Source organism: Bos indicus, chromosome 6 (genome assembly GCF_029378745.1).
Source record: "Bos indicus isolate NIAB-ARS_2022 breed Sahiwal x Tharparkar chromosome 6, NIAB-ARS_B.indTharparkar_mat_pri_1.0, whole genome shotgun sequence".
NCBI lineage: Eukaryota > Metazoa > Chordata > Mammalia > Artiodactyla > Bovidae > Bos > Bos indicus.
Window position 1 is genome coordinate 86840556 of NC_091765.1, and position 14816 is coordinate 86855371.

The 14816-nt window shown below is 40.0% G+C and overlaps 1 protein-coding gene across 23 annotated transcripts in view; it reads left to right on the forward strand.

Annotated features, from left to right (window-relative positions):
- Positions 1–13489, forward strand: part of RUFY3 (RUN and FYVE domain containing 3) — a 92632-nt gene extending 79143 nt beyond the window's left edge. For 5 of the 23 annotated variants that reach the window (XM_070790921.1, XM_070790904.1, XM_019962877.2 and 2 more), the window contains 7 exons: positions 87–184; positions 4516–4635; positions 6365–6467; positions 7553–7632; positions 10379–10406; positions 11167–11238; positions 13142–13489. In XM_070790921.1, coding sequence (XP_070647022.1) covers positions 87–184; positions 4516–4635; positions 6365–6467; positions 7553–7632; positions 10379–10406; positions 11167–11238; positions 13142–13285 — 645 coding nt within the window. In that variant the 3' untranslated portion in view covers positions 13286–13489. Of the gene's footprint in view, positions 1–86; positions 189–2005; positions 4281–4515; positions 4636–6364; positions 6468–7552; positions 7633–10378; positions 10449–11136 lie in introns of those variants that run through there. The other 18 variants (XM_070790922.1, XM_019962888.2, XM_019962889.2 and 15 more) reach the window with 15 other exon arrangements.
- The last annotated feature ends 1327 nt before the right edge of the window (positions 13490–14816 follow it).

Below are 14816 nucleotides of genomic sequence, written 5' to 3' on the forward strand. Positions count from 1 at the left end.
CTTCCCATTAAGGCACATGTGACTTTTTTCAGGATTTTACGTTCTATATAAATGTAAACATTACTCATAATTCTTTTCTGTAACAGAGTTCAGACTTGGGAGTAAAACAGAAAAGTGAACTGAACAGTCGCTTAGAAGAGAAGACTAATCAGATGGCTGCTACCATTAAACAACTGGAACAAAGGTAAAATTGCTGTTTCTCTAGTGAAACACTTAGGGCATTCAGTCCTGGAAGTGAGGAGAACATGCTGTAGATTTGACAGAGAGTATGTGGAAATCACCCAGCTTATCACCAGGCATGTTCATAGAAAGAAAGCCAATTAAATGTTATTTTTTAAGATGTGACTAAAAACCATTTCAGTGTCATGTGTTAGAGGAGGGATACGTACAAGGATGAAAGGACTTTTAAATCTGTGTGTGATTCTGTTACTGTTTATTACTGAAGTCTTTGAAGACTTTAGTGCTAGGTGATCGAGGGGTACTGTGAACCTCTTTCCCTCCTTTTTCATCTCCCTATTCTCTCTGCTTTCTCCTCAACAGTTCCGCAGCTTCCGCTGTCACCTCCTGCCCACAGTGCTTAGATCTGTCGATCTCTAGTTCTGTCTTCCTTCTATATTTTCATCCCCTGACCAGCTATTTCCCACTAGTGCCTACAACTCAGTCTGCCCAAAGTACATCTTCTTCCTATGCTATTCTTCTGTCTTTCTGTCTGGAATCACCACATTCTTGCTAGAGACTCAGCTGCCAGGAGAAATGGCTAAGGCTTCAAGATTAAATGAGCCACAGTACCCCTGGTCATGAAAACTTTGCTACCTGTAACACCCACTGATCACCCTTCTTGCACTTGAGCAAAACTACACTACTAACTGGCCCCTGGACACACTTCCCATATTCCCCATCCGTGTCTTTCCTAATTGTTATTGTTCAGTCATTAAGTTGTGTCCAACTCTTGGAAACCCCGTGGACTGCAGCATGCCAGGCTTCCCTGTCCTTCACTATCTCCTGGAGTCCACCCAAACTCATGTCCTTTGAGTCAGGGATGCCATCCAACCATCTCACCCTCTGTCATCCCCTTCTCCTCCTGCCCTCAATCTTTCCCAGCATCAGGGTCTTTTCATTGGAAGAGCCAACGTTGGCTCTTCACATCAGGTGGCCAAAGTATTGGAACTTTAGCTTCAGCATCAGTCCTTTCAATGAATATTCAGGGTTGATTTCCTTTAGAATTGACTGTGTTTTCTAATAGTTTCATCAAATAGAAATGTCCTTCCTCTTTTCACTCCCTTGTTCTTCAGATACATCTTTTATGTTCAGGCTAAAATGCCACTTATCCAAAGCTTCCTCTGATACTTCTTCCCAGTTTGTCCTCGTTGGAATTCCTATAGCCTTATATCTATACCTAGCCATACTGCTCATAGCACTTCTCACTTCCTGTCTTACCTTATAAACCTTTATATATGTATCTTATCTTCTGATGAGAATGTGAGTTCCTTGAAGCTAGTTAACTGTACCCTTTAGGTTCCCTTGTTGGATCTATCACAGTGCCAAGTGACCAAAGCATTCATTGAATAGACATGTAAATGAATAGGTGAATGGATGATTTCTTTTATTCGAGTGGTTCTTGACCAGGGTAGGTTCTGAACAGCACTGCATATTATTGTTGACTCAGAAGTTAATTGTAAATTAATAAATAAGCTTGAAACCTCTGGCTTGGCTGATTGTAAATGAAAAAGTTATCAGTCTATCTCAAAAGTTGTCTCGTTCATAAAAGTTGTATGTTTATGATTTAACAAATCAATATTAGTGTTCGTAAATTGTGTTTTTGAAATGTGTCAGATGATTTTTCAGTGGATTTTTGTTTTGGTATTTAAAGCAGACAGAACTGAAATAATGACTTATCTCTTCAGGTATTAAGCTGACTTATTCTCTTGCTATTTTTGTCTTTCCTATTTATTCATTTTCTCATTCCCCTTTCACTCCATTTTTATTTTTATTTGTATTAACATAGTGAAAAGGATTTGGTGAAACAGGCAAAGACCTTAAACAGTGCAGCAAATAAACTGATCCCAAAACATCATTAGGCATTTTACAGCTGGTCACCTCACAAGTTGGATATCACAACTTAATTGTAAAAGGAAGAAATCTGAAAGCGATTGCATTTATGCTCTGATTCTATATAAAATGTCACCAAAAATTGACTTTGAATTTGCTGGACTTTAAGAAAAACAGTTTGATATATAGGCTGTGTTTTTTCCTTCTTCTTTATTTTCTCCCCAGAGGTAGCAAATTTAGTATAAGTTCTTAATTAATTACCAAATAAACTTTGAGAAATTACTTCTGAGTTGACCAATATATAAACACCCCTTTAAAAAAAAAAATCCTAGGGAATGGAAGCTCTGTACATACATGATTGATGCCTTTACAACCCAGTCCCCCATAATACGAGTTTCTAGGTACAATGTCTGTGTCAGTGAGCCTGTTCTGCCGTTGCGATGTAATGAACTAGAGGTGACGACCACACGGTTTTGGACTCTCCTAAAGTAGTTCTGTATCTCGTAGGCCATGACCCCTTTTCACTTTGGTTATCTAGGTTTAATCCCCAAGCCAAGGATAAGTACTTAGTATTTCACTACAGTCCTCTTCTCCATAACCAAGATTGCTTGCAACTTTTTTGCCTTAGTGACTTCAGGGGGTAAAAAACAGCATCCTTCCAGTTCTTTAAAGTCATAGAGATAAATTTAGTGATTAGGTAACTTATGATAACATAATAATATGGAAGCTTGGGAAGACCCTCCTAATATTTGTCATCTTCTACCTCTTCCATTTTCCTGCAGTTCCACTTCCTATTTAGGTAGCTCAGAGAAAGCAATTTTAATACAGACACTCCTCTCCTATATAAAAAAATAGGCTACACACTTTTCAAATCTATTCTGCTTTTCCTTTTGAAGTAAAGATGACGAGGCATGGACCCAAGTAATGGTTCCCTGCCTCTTGTCTCTTGTTGACAACCTCTACTTAAGAGTTTCTATTACTTTTTGTTCAGAAAGGAATTTGCTTAAGTTTTCAGAAAAATAACAATCTATTAGAAAACCATTTCAGAGTAGGAAACAGACAAATTTAAATAAACTTATATTTGTTATTATTTAGTCTAAAAATAAAGATTCCCAGTAGGTGTTCATAAACAGTAATTAGCAAGGCTTCTTTTTCTAAGTGACCACAGATCTAATCCTTCCTAGACTTTACATTGTAATAATCCTATAAATACTTTGATTTTTATAATGACTTGATTTGGGGGGACAGGCATTACATAAGCCTTTATTACTTCAAAAAAGGCTTGGCAAAATTTTTGTTTTTCTCTTTTGTCTCATTCTGATGGGATTTGCAGCATTTCAGCTGCTTAAGTGGGGACAAAGATAACCCCTTTGCTTCCAGCTGTTGAAATTCTTTATCACCTTAGAAAAACCAGGATTAAGAGGGTAAGATAGATTTTTATAGGTGTGTTTTTATAGGTCCTTGCAGACTTGAGCCAAAGTCAAGTCAAAGAGCCTATGGCCAACCTCATGGAAGCTCCTGTGCTTTTGAACTTAGTTTATTTCTTATAATTTTGCATCTATTCTTATCTTCATCACCCTTTTATGGTGATGAGTTGCCTTTTCTATGAGTATTTGGAAGGAGTGCTCAAACACCAAAATAAAACATTTTAAAGACTACACATAGCATGCTTCCAAATTCTATTAGAGAGAGCCCCAGATACTTCACCTTAGAACATACTTTTTATAGGTGCAAAGTTATAGGATATATGGGAGAAAACATTCATCAGAATCTTCCAGAGAATATGGTCAGGAATCTTAGGCAGGCCCAGTGCTGAAACGCTTGTCCACTTAGTCACACACTATGTGGTAGATATGGAAAAGGAATGAGATGTCCAGACTCTGACAAAGGCTTTTCATTATGTCAAAACCCGAAGCCTGGGTAAAGGTTGATGTATAGTGTCCAGTGATTTAATATATTTGTGGTTAAGGAAAGGGACAAGGAAGATGTTCTAATTCCGTATCATAAGAAGGTAGTTGCCCATTTGCAAGTTCCAGTTATGAGTGTAAAACAGAAATATAAAGTACCAAACCTATTAGGAAATAAAAACAAACAAAAAAAGTGGATTTAACTTTAATTACTGTGTACTTGAAGTTGGCTTTGGTATGGATTTTCTAAAAAGTGATGTTTTATTGTTTATCATCTAATGGCTGTAAACTGTAGTACTAGAATAAAAAAAAAAAAATGGAAAATCAGCTTTTCCTCTGCCTGGTTCACCTTCATCTTGCTTTTTTTGGTTAAAGGATTTGTTCCTCCTCCATCTTTTTTCCCCCCATAATTTCTTCCCATGTCCTGCAGAGTTTATTTTCCTCTCTGTGTATCCCCATGCCTTCTTCCTTGGGTTGTTTTATTTTGTGCTGTGAACTTGGTCTTCCTCCCCGCCATGGCTTTTGTTTTTTATCACACGTTCATATGGCTCACATCCAGATTGCGCCAGGCTGAGCGAGGCCGCCAGTCTGCTGAACTGGACAACCGGCTCTTCAAGCAGGACTTTGGAGACAAGATCAACAGTCTGCAGCTGGAAGTGGAGGCGCTCACCAGGCAGCGGTGAAGAAAGCGCAGCTTTGGTGGCCAGGGCGGTCGTGGGAAGTACTGATGCTAGACAGCCAGGGGGTAGGGGGGAGTCTCCTGCTCCAGCCATTTCCATTCTGTCTCTGCCAAGTCCTTTCTCCAGAACTAGAATCCAGAAAGCTTCACGTACACCAGCATTCCCCAAATCTTGTCAGCATCTTTTGCTACCAAAGAAACAGGAAATTAGAACCCAAGATCCCAGATAAATAGGATGGAGTAAAAGACTGTAATGGCCAACACAACACTAATAATAACAGGATTTCCTGAATTCTTACTGTGTACAGGATACTTTACTAAGCACTTCATATGCAGTTTCTCCTAACATCTTCCCTTCAACCCTGTTTGTGATCTCATCACCCCTACTTTCAGATGAAATGGAAACTTAGAGGGGTTAAATTGTCCAAATTCATGTAGCTAATGTGTAGCCACATTCAAAAAGCCTATTTCTCTGACTCCAAGCCCTTAACCATTCTTCCACGCACATGCATGCTAAGTCAGCATATCGTGTGTGGGTGCTAAGTCACTTCAGTTACGTCCGACTCTTTGTGACCCAATGGACCGTAGCATGTCAGGCTCCTTTGTCCATGGGATTCTCCAGGCAAGAATACTGGAGTGATTTGCCATACCCTCCTCCAGGGAATCTTCCTGACCCAGGGATCAAACCTATGTCTCTTTACATCTCCTGCATTAGCAGGTGGGTTCTTTACCACTAGCACCACCTGGGAAGCCCATTCTTCCATACCATCTCTCAGATGAGACTCAACTCTGTGCCAAAGGCACTGCTTTCAAACAAATATAAGTTTGTTGTTGGATATACAAGTACACAGCTACTAAGGACACTAGTGGTTGAGGGTGTAACTGGGGATCGACTGCATAACTGTAAAGAGATAGCTAATTAAAATGTGATGGGACTTACAGTGTCAGTGCTTTCATACGGTATCTTGAAATTTTAGGAATACTATCCTTCAGTTATAGTGAATCCTACCAGCATTCAGTTGACCATAACTATTCAGTAAGAGTTAGTGTTAATTGTCAATACTCAGAGTAGTGCCCGCAGGCACTGGGAGATCCTAAAGTACATTCTTAATCATCCCAGGAAGCTTAAATACGTCGAATGTATTGTAGTACTACTGGTTTTATTGTATTGTATTTTACTGTAAAACCTGGTTGTCCATAGTGTGGACATACCATAGTACCACTAGGTGGCACTAGTGGTAAAGAACCCACCTGCCAATGCAGGAGACCTGAAGAGACGCCGGTTCAATCCTCTCAATTGGGAAGATCTCCTGGAGGAGGCCATGGCAACCCACTCCAGTATTCTTGCCTGGAGAATCCCATGGACAGATGAGCCTGGTGGGCTACGGTCCACAGGGTCACGGAGTTGGACATGACTAAAGCAACTTTGCACACGTGCACTTTAAAACCTGGTTGTCCATATATACACGGTTGTTTCTATTGTTGTTGTTCAGTTGCTAAGTGCTAAGTCATGTCTGACTCTTTGCCACCCCATGGAGTGCAGCATGCCAGGCCTCCCTGTACCTCACTGTCTCCTGGGATTTGCCCAAGTTCATGTCCATTGAATCAGTGATGCTGTTAATCAAGTATTAAAATTTAATTACTGAATTCTAAGAAAAGGGTTTGGCATTCTTTAGAAAACAGTACAGAAATCCAAATTTTCGTCATTTTTTTCTCCCACCCATCCCAGGAATCATCTTGAGTTAGAGCTAAAACAGGAAAGAGAAAGAAGGTTACAAAACAGCAGGAGCATCCCAGGAAAGGGATCCCAGAAGCCAGAAGAACCCAAAATGGTAATGTTTGTTATTCCCTTGTTCCTTTACTTTGGAGAAGGCAATGACACCCCACTCCAGTACTCTTGCCTGGAAAATCCCATGGACGGAGGACCAATTTTTAGAGGTTACCTTGATGGACCAGGCTATTTTCTCTTATGGAACACATTTCATTACTATGGCCTTGAGTACCTAGGTGGTAGGCAGGTGCTGGGGTAGACACATGGAAGCTTGATTCTAAGTCTGCCTCCAGGACACTCTAACTTGAATTCATTTGGAAAAGGAGATTGATAACCATAATTTCCAGTGACCATCTTTTCGTTGTTGTTCAGTCACTAAGTCATATCTGACGCTTTGTGACCACATGGACTGCAGCACCAGGCTTCCCTGACCTTTACTTCTCTGTCCTACAGTGACCATCTTAATCCTTTCAATTTGTTAAGATTATTTTAGTAGCTAATATTTTTAATAATATGGTATCACCATCCCTCCCTAATCCTGAATTCCCCTTTAACAGAATTGTCTTAAATGTTGATTTGCTTCTGTACACCGTTTTCCAAGTCATGAAGATTTCAAGTTTAGCATACTCAAGGTGCTTCTCTTGGGAAATTTAGAAAAAGAGGGAACTAGGCTTGGGAAATGGGAAATAACACAGAGTGGTTTAAAGAGCAGGAGTAGAAGCTTCTAGAGAACAGTGTTAGGAAAGAGACCTCTAGCACCTATAGTGGTGAGAGAGCCAAAATTGGATTATCCCTGGGACCCCAGGAAACAGGGTTTTGTCCTAAGAAGTAACTGATACCTTGAGCCCATTTTGTAAGTAAATAGGATATATTCTGAATTCATTTCAGTCTCAAGAATTAAAAAACTATCTACTCTGAAAATCATTTGTTGCAAGTCTTATCCAAATAATTTGTTAAGAAACTACTCGGAACAAAGAATAAAGGCAAATATCTTGAAAGTTAAATTCCTCCCCTAACCTTTAAAAAAAAAAAAAAAAGCTGCTTAGCTTCATACCAAGCTCGGACAATACAGAAGAAAATGTCTGCATGGTTAAACTTGTTTGGCAATCTGAACAGTTAACAAACTGGGCTGTTTTCTTTTGGCAGGATGGGAAGCACAAAATCCAAGAGGAAAATGTTAAACTAAACAAGCCCCTGGAAGAAAGCCACAGGTGTTTACTAATAAAGTACTAAGATATAAAGCTCTTTTGGGGTGGTGGGACAGAGGGAGCTTTTGTTAGACATTGGCAGTGACTCAGATCAGACACTGACTTGTAATATTAATATTCCAGAAAGACATTTTAAAGGGAGAGTGAATAAGGAATAAACCAGATAACACATATTGAACCAAACCCATTTAGTCAGTTTCAGAAGAAATAAAGGTGATCAGGCTGTCTTCTGATTCTTTCCTGGTTAATCCCCAAACTATCACTTAAAAGATTAGCTCTAATCTGATCTCTACTGGATCAGTAGGACAAGTGAATGAAAGACAAATCATAGCATTTCCTGGGTTCTTAATGCACTTGAGCATGACCTGCTTCCACCTGTGTGCTAAGTGAATGGAGGCTATGTTTCAAATAAATTCCCTTATTTCCCTTATGTTTTTCTCTTAAAGAGAAAAATAGTTTATTTTTCTTAACTCTTCATCTCATTTGCTCACTGAAGATCATGGGATCCCTTCCAGGAAGTTGACTTTTAACAAATTACTTTAACAACAAAATATTACACAGTGCCACTATATTAAAAAATGAAGGAGGTCCAACTACATGACCTTCTGGAAAAGGCAAAACCATGGAGATAATGATTACTAGGGATTAGGAGATATGGATAGATGAATTGGTAGAGCACAAAGGATTTTATAGGCCAGTGAAAATACTCTATGACACTGTAATGATGGATACATGTCGTCATATATTTGTCCAAACCCATAGAATGTACACCACCAAGGGAGAAGCCTAAGGTAAACCATGACTCACAGCGTGTCAGTTTAGGTTCAGTAACTGTTCGCATCGGGTACCATTCTGGTGTGGAATGTTGATATTGGGGGAGGGGGGGAGGTCCAACAATATATAAGCAATCTGTGTCCTTTCTGCTCAGCTCTGCTGTGAACCTAACACTGCACTAAAAATTAAAGTCAATCATAATGACAACAATAACAAAAGATTAGTATCAAGGAAAGATACCACAGAGGAGTTTTGAGAGACCTATATAGTATATATTTTTGGCAGCTGAATCTGTCCAATCTTTGATGCCCTAAGAATGAGATAATATGTCATCTGGAGCAAAACTAGCCGCTGGAGAAGATAAATCACACAGTCCAACAGCAGGATGATTTTGGAGGTGCTTAGCCTAAACAGTCCTTCCTTGCCTCCAAGGCCAGAGTGATTCCAGTACCTTTAAGTTTTACTCCCAAGAGAACATGGTCTGATCCAGGACCAGCCTTAAACTCCTTAAGATTAGAGCTAATCTTCCTACAGACCATCATGGGCTGTGGGAAGGAATTAGACCATAAAATTAACCAAGGCTTAAAAGGGCCTTTCAGAGTCAGCTCATGCCAGACCAAAATCAAGTCATTTACTTTCAGGAGTGTCTTACATGTCAGGTTCTGATTTTAGGCCCTAGAAATAGACAATACAATGACTATCCCTTGGCATCCAGGGTTCCAGGAGCCCCTTCAGATATCAAAATCCATGGATGCTCAAGTCTCTTACAAAAAATGGCCTGGTACAATGAACATAATGTGCTGTATCTGTGGATTGTGCCTCTGGGATTTAACTAACCACAGATGTGGAACCTGAAAACCAGGAGGCATGAGTATACTACCTTATATATGTATTGTACTCTGCAGCTTAAAAAATGTGTCAACGTTCATTGTCTCCTTACAAATTTGCTACTGCTAAGTCACTTCAGCCGTGTCCGACTCTGTGTGACCCCAGAGACGGCAGCCCACCAGGCTCCCCCGTCCCTGGGATTCTCCAGGCAAGAACACTGGAGTGGGTTGCCATTTCCTTCTCCAGTGCAGGAAAGTGAAAAGTGAAAGTGAAGTCGCTCGGTCATATCCGACTCGTAGCGACCCCATGGACTGCAGCCCACCAGGCTCCTCCGTCCATGGGATTTTCCAGGCAGGAGTACTGGAGTGGGGCGTTACAAATTTACTTCTCCTTAAAAAAGCTTAATCATCTACTCCTACTTTACAGGTGAGAAAAATGAGGCACACAGAGACCCAAGTTGCCTCTCTTTATCATGTCTTCCTTTGTCTTCCTCTGCACTAAATAAAAGCTGCTTCCAGGGCCTCGCCTGGCAAGAACTGCCATCCTAAAACATACCCAAAGTTGCCTTGGATTGTGGTCCAAGGAACAGCTGCCAAGCTGGTCATATTAATGGTCACACTGCCATTCAACTGAAGAGAATTGGAATCATTATAGATCTGTGGTCCATTTCCCCCAGAATTTAATGTGGGCTTTGCTTCTCTTGTATAAGTTCTGTTCCAAGTTGGCAAAATTGGGGTTAGCTCAGCTGGTCTCATGAAGAAATAGTTCAATCTAAATGGATAACTTGGGAGAAGGGACTAATACATGACATATGAGAATCAGCAGGTTTCCATAATACTAGATACGAAAAAAAGCTATTAAAATGCATGGCCTCAGCCACTGGGGTTTTGTAGGTTGGGAAACACGAAGACTATTTTCTTGATAGTAGGAAGAAAACAAAATATAACTCTCATCTATTTTTAAACAGGAACCTAGACTAATACAGGATCTTATCCTAGTAATAGATTTAACAACCAAAATTTCCTCTCCTTGGAGGTCAACATTAATAATTACTTTGGTCCCAGCAACATAGAAGAACCATGGTATTGCTTTCTCCATGCTTTGAAAATGATAAAGGAGATATAAGCCGCTGTTAGTTACTGTTTTTACTTTCCTGTTATAGGCTGCAGTCTCACCCTGTGGATCAACAGGTAACTGAGTCTCCTGTCCTAAAACATCTTGTAAAAAATTAGGTAGGTAGTTGGCTGGGCCCTGCCTAGTTGTAAACAGGGCAGCAAGGGAGGTAGGTGAACGCATACAAGTCTCTGTGCCCCATCCTTTTAATATCCTAAACATGCATTTCCCCGACACTCTCACAGCAAGTAGGACAGTTTTGAGCAATTTACTAAGTAAAACAGCAGTGCTCACTTCCTATTTGAGATTCTCTTTGACTTACTGTGAGACCTCAGAGAGCTCACCAGACCTCCCTTGCCCTTAGCTTTCCCTTAAATAAAAGGAAGAGAAAAAGTACCTCTTGATCACTTGGAAATAAGCAAACATCAACGGTTAAGAAATACATTACAAAATATAGTGGTAACTCCATGAGAAAGATGATAAATGCTACTATGTCTGAGTTACCATGGTCTTTTATTTACTAGGTATACTGAAGCCTACTCCCTTCCATTCCTCATGACAGAATAATATAAAAGGGATGGAGATTTTTACATTTATATACATGAATTTCTATCAGTAAAATTGCCTGTTACTCTATTATAAAAATTAAGAGGGTCAACAAGGATAATGATATTATCAGAGTTGTATTAAGGTGGTAAGACTATATATATATATAACTTGTTTTTCTAGTTTCCAATAGTCTGCAGTGTGATTATATAATTTTGTAACTAAAAATGCATATTCTGAAAATATATTTCTGGGGCTAAGGGAGACTGACTGGCTCACTGTGTGGTTTAGGATCAGCCGTTGCCCTCCGAAAAGCCACCGAAGTATTGTCAGCTATGCCAGGAAGACTGCAGCCTAACAAAGGTAACAGTGATGAGAAACAAACAAGTTCTTCGTAGGGACGCCCACTGCATGACTAGCTGCTTCTGATGACAGGGACTTTGCCATGTAGAGTGCAGAGTGGGGGGTGGGAAGCAAAAGGAACAGCAGTGAGTGTGTACCTATTATTTTCAGTCCTATTAAGTCATATCAGTAAATCCCCATTCAAATATTAAATACAGAATTTACTACATAATTTAAAATAAACGAATGTATAAATTTGTTCATTACAAAAGGATAATGAACAAAGTGTACATGAAGTCCTGGTCTCATTAAGCTTATGTCCTTTGTGCCATCATTTTATGAAGAGCCTTGGGCTCAGAGGTGTCACCTGCATTTCCCAGTTACTGAAAGCTCAGATGCAGCCTGACTTTGGCTGCAAAGTCTACACTCCTTCCAGTACTCCATCCTGTTTAGAACAGAGAAGACAGGTTAGGGAAGGGAATCCTTTGAACTAGTTGGGGAAACACCCTCTGAAAGGAAAACAAGCTCTCTTTCCACCAAACCACTTGTTTTCCCTTTGGATCCTCAAGGGTCTCTGTCTGAGCACCTTCCCAGCTTGTCATTCTAGAGTCAGCTGGGTGAAGGGAGCACCCAAGGAAGAGTAAGCATCTTTGACGGCCACATCTGTGCCTTGCTCACAGTAGGATCCCCCAGTATCTAATATGTGCCCAGTTCATAGCAGATGCTCAAGAAATGTTACAGACAAATGAGTGTCAGGAACAAGTGCATAGAGGAGATGGAAACATGCCCAAATTCTACATTACAACCCAATTGCCAGTGTCTGTGATCGTGCTAAAATTTTAACAAGCAAAATTGTAGTATGACCTAGTCTTAAATTAGCAGAAACAGATAAAGATGGACTGCCTTTATAGAATTGGAAGTTGTAGTTAGAGAAATGTGTTCCGAAACAGAAGAGGCTGCTAATCTAATTCTGGCTTTTCTTGTCTAAGACCTGCAAAGTAACTGCAATATGTCAGAGGAAACATTCCTCCCAGGCTTTCAAATAAGATTGATTCCCCCCTACTCCACTGCACCCTCAGAAAGATGAATTGTTTAGGCAGAAAGGAGCATTATTTATGGGGAAAACTATTCTTCACAGCCTTTATACAGGGCACCTCGGAGCTGTGTGTGCACTGTCCTGTCACTCTCTGCAACACGGCCATAATGACCCACATGCTGTCCCCCAGTTTGGCTACTAAAGACTCCAAATGCTTAGTCACTCAGTCACCTCCGACCCTTTGCACTGTAGCCCACCAGGCTCCTCTGTCCAACCCAGGGATTGAACCCGCATCCCTTGTGTCTCTTGTGCTGCAAGCAGATTCTTTACCCGCTGAGCCATCAGGGAAGCCTTTGCTTAATAGATTAATTTCCCAAATAGAAAGGACGCAGGCAGCTGTGCCTGCACTGATATCCCAAAAGATGTGCTCGCAGAGCATCACAGGAAAACATTAAGCACATCATGTATTAGAAATTATGCTTTTAGTTCATGCTCAGCAAAGTTTCTAAGTGTTTTGCTGGTTACCAAACCCACGGCTAGGTCACCGCTTGCCTTATTTGGAGTATGCTTAGGTAACAGCAAACTAATTTTAGAACTAGCCCACCTAAAAGTGAATATAAATGGAAGTATATATTCTGTGAAGATAAATAATCTGTGTATTATCTGTTCATGTGACCTCTGTGGAAATGCTTGTCTTCATTTAGATCTAAGAACTTGACTGTGCACTTTGTAGACAGGTTGTTTGGTCCGATACTGTGTGGCATACAGCACATATTCAGCCAGTATTTTATTGGACATTAAGCATCCGTCATATTTGGCCTCCTGCATCCCATGCATACTTATGCCCTGCTCTTCTGTTACCCACCTGACCTCGCTTTCTCTTTGTAGAATGTATGTAGGAACTGCAGAGGAACCTTCTGTAACATCTGTTCAACAAACGAACTGCCTCTTCCTTCAAGTATCAAGCCTGAGCGAGTTTGCAATCCCTGCCACGAGCATCTGATGAAACAGTATTCTACCAGTCCATCGTAAGATGGAGGCCAAGATCTGGACCAGAATGTATCCACCCACGTTAGATGTCAGAATCCCCTAAAGCAGACTTTAGAACCAACTCGAGTTGATAGGAATGCTTTAAATAAACCAGGTCCAGGAAGAAAAGGCAGTGGTTAACAGTGCTGGAAATTTTGTGTGTTTTCTCTAATAACTGTATGAATAAAAGTTACTCATTTGAGCCTCTCTGCTAAATCTAAACAACCTCACTTTGAAGCATTGATCTGCTAGCTTGTCTTTGGAAGGGCTATTCATTTTTATGAATAGTGATATTAATACTGAGCTGCATGTTAAAGGAGAGAGGGTCCTTAGTGAATAAGAATAAAAAGGAAAACGATCATCCCTTTATTATATTTGGAGATTCAAGAGGGAAAGATCATTGTTAACCGAGATTGAAATGATAGAGGTTACATGTTCTCTCAGGTGCTGCTAGACAAACATTATTTCCTCTTTACCCCTCCCACCTACCTCTTCTTTAAAGGATCTCTACCAAACTGTGAACCCAAACTCAGGGAAAAGAAATTAAAGAGTAATATAAATTTTGAATGTACTTAATATTATAATGTATTCTAGTTTTAGGACCAGAATTTTCTAGTTCTGGCCTACACGTTTTCACTATCAGAATAAGGAGGAAGAATGTTTGCCGTTTTTCCACTTACTGACTTCAAAAGTAAATACCTGCCCTTTTCAGAATCTGCTACGCAGCAAGCCAGCTCTTCCCCAGTCTCCCTCCTCTCTGGGTCATGGAAATTATAAGGGGTTTTAAAGATAGGGTTTGACTTTTGCAAACAGGAAGTACTAAAGCAAAGCCATGTCAGGTGTAGAGTGAAGAAATTTAATTTGTCCATGGCTGAGAATATTTGTTAAATTCTTTCGTGAATAAGGGATTCCTTATTCCAAGCCAAGATTCAGAACTGGTAGACAGGTTTTTTGGAAAATATACTCAAAACAGTTCTTAGCAACAAACGCTTTGGGGAAAAAAAAAAAGATGTGCATTCAGCAGGGGAAGGCAGGAAATGGTCTATTTTCCTTTGATTATGTTGCATGTACATAGATTGTTTGATTCCAATTAAGACCTAAGAAGATTCTGTTAACTGGTTTAGAGTTATGGGGTGGAAACATCCTGGAACTATGATATTTGATAAATTCTGTCTCCTAAAAAGAGTGACAGCCCAGGGAAGTTGTTATTCCAGAAGTCTGACCTGTTACATGGTGGATCTGAATTTTAAGAGTCCTAGGGAGAAATAAAATTCGTTAATTCCAACATCGTTTGTTGTCATTTTTTCTCTTTAAATAATATCTATTGCTTGTGATTCTCCATCTTCCTTATTTTTGACTACATATATGTGTCAGCACTGTTCTAGGTTCTACAGAAAATGGGGGGGAGGATTATCCTAAATTAGCAAAAGTTATTTTATAATTAGTTTTGAAGTAAATTGAAGAGGCCACTCTGTACATGGCATGTAAGGAGAAATAAATAACTAGCCACTTGAGATTTGTTTTGGAAATGCAC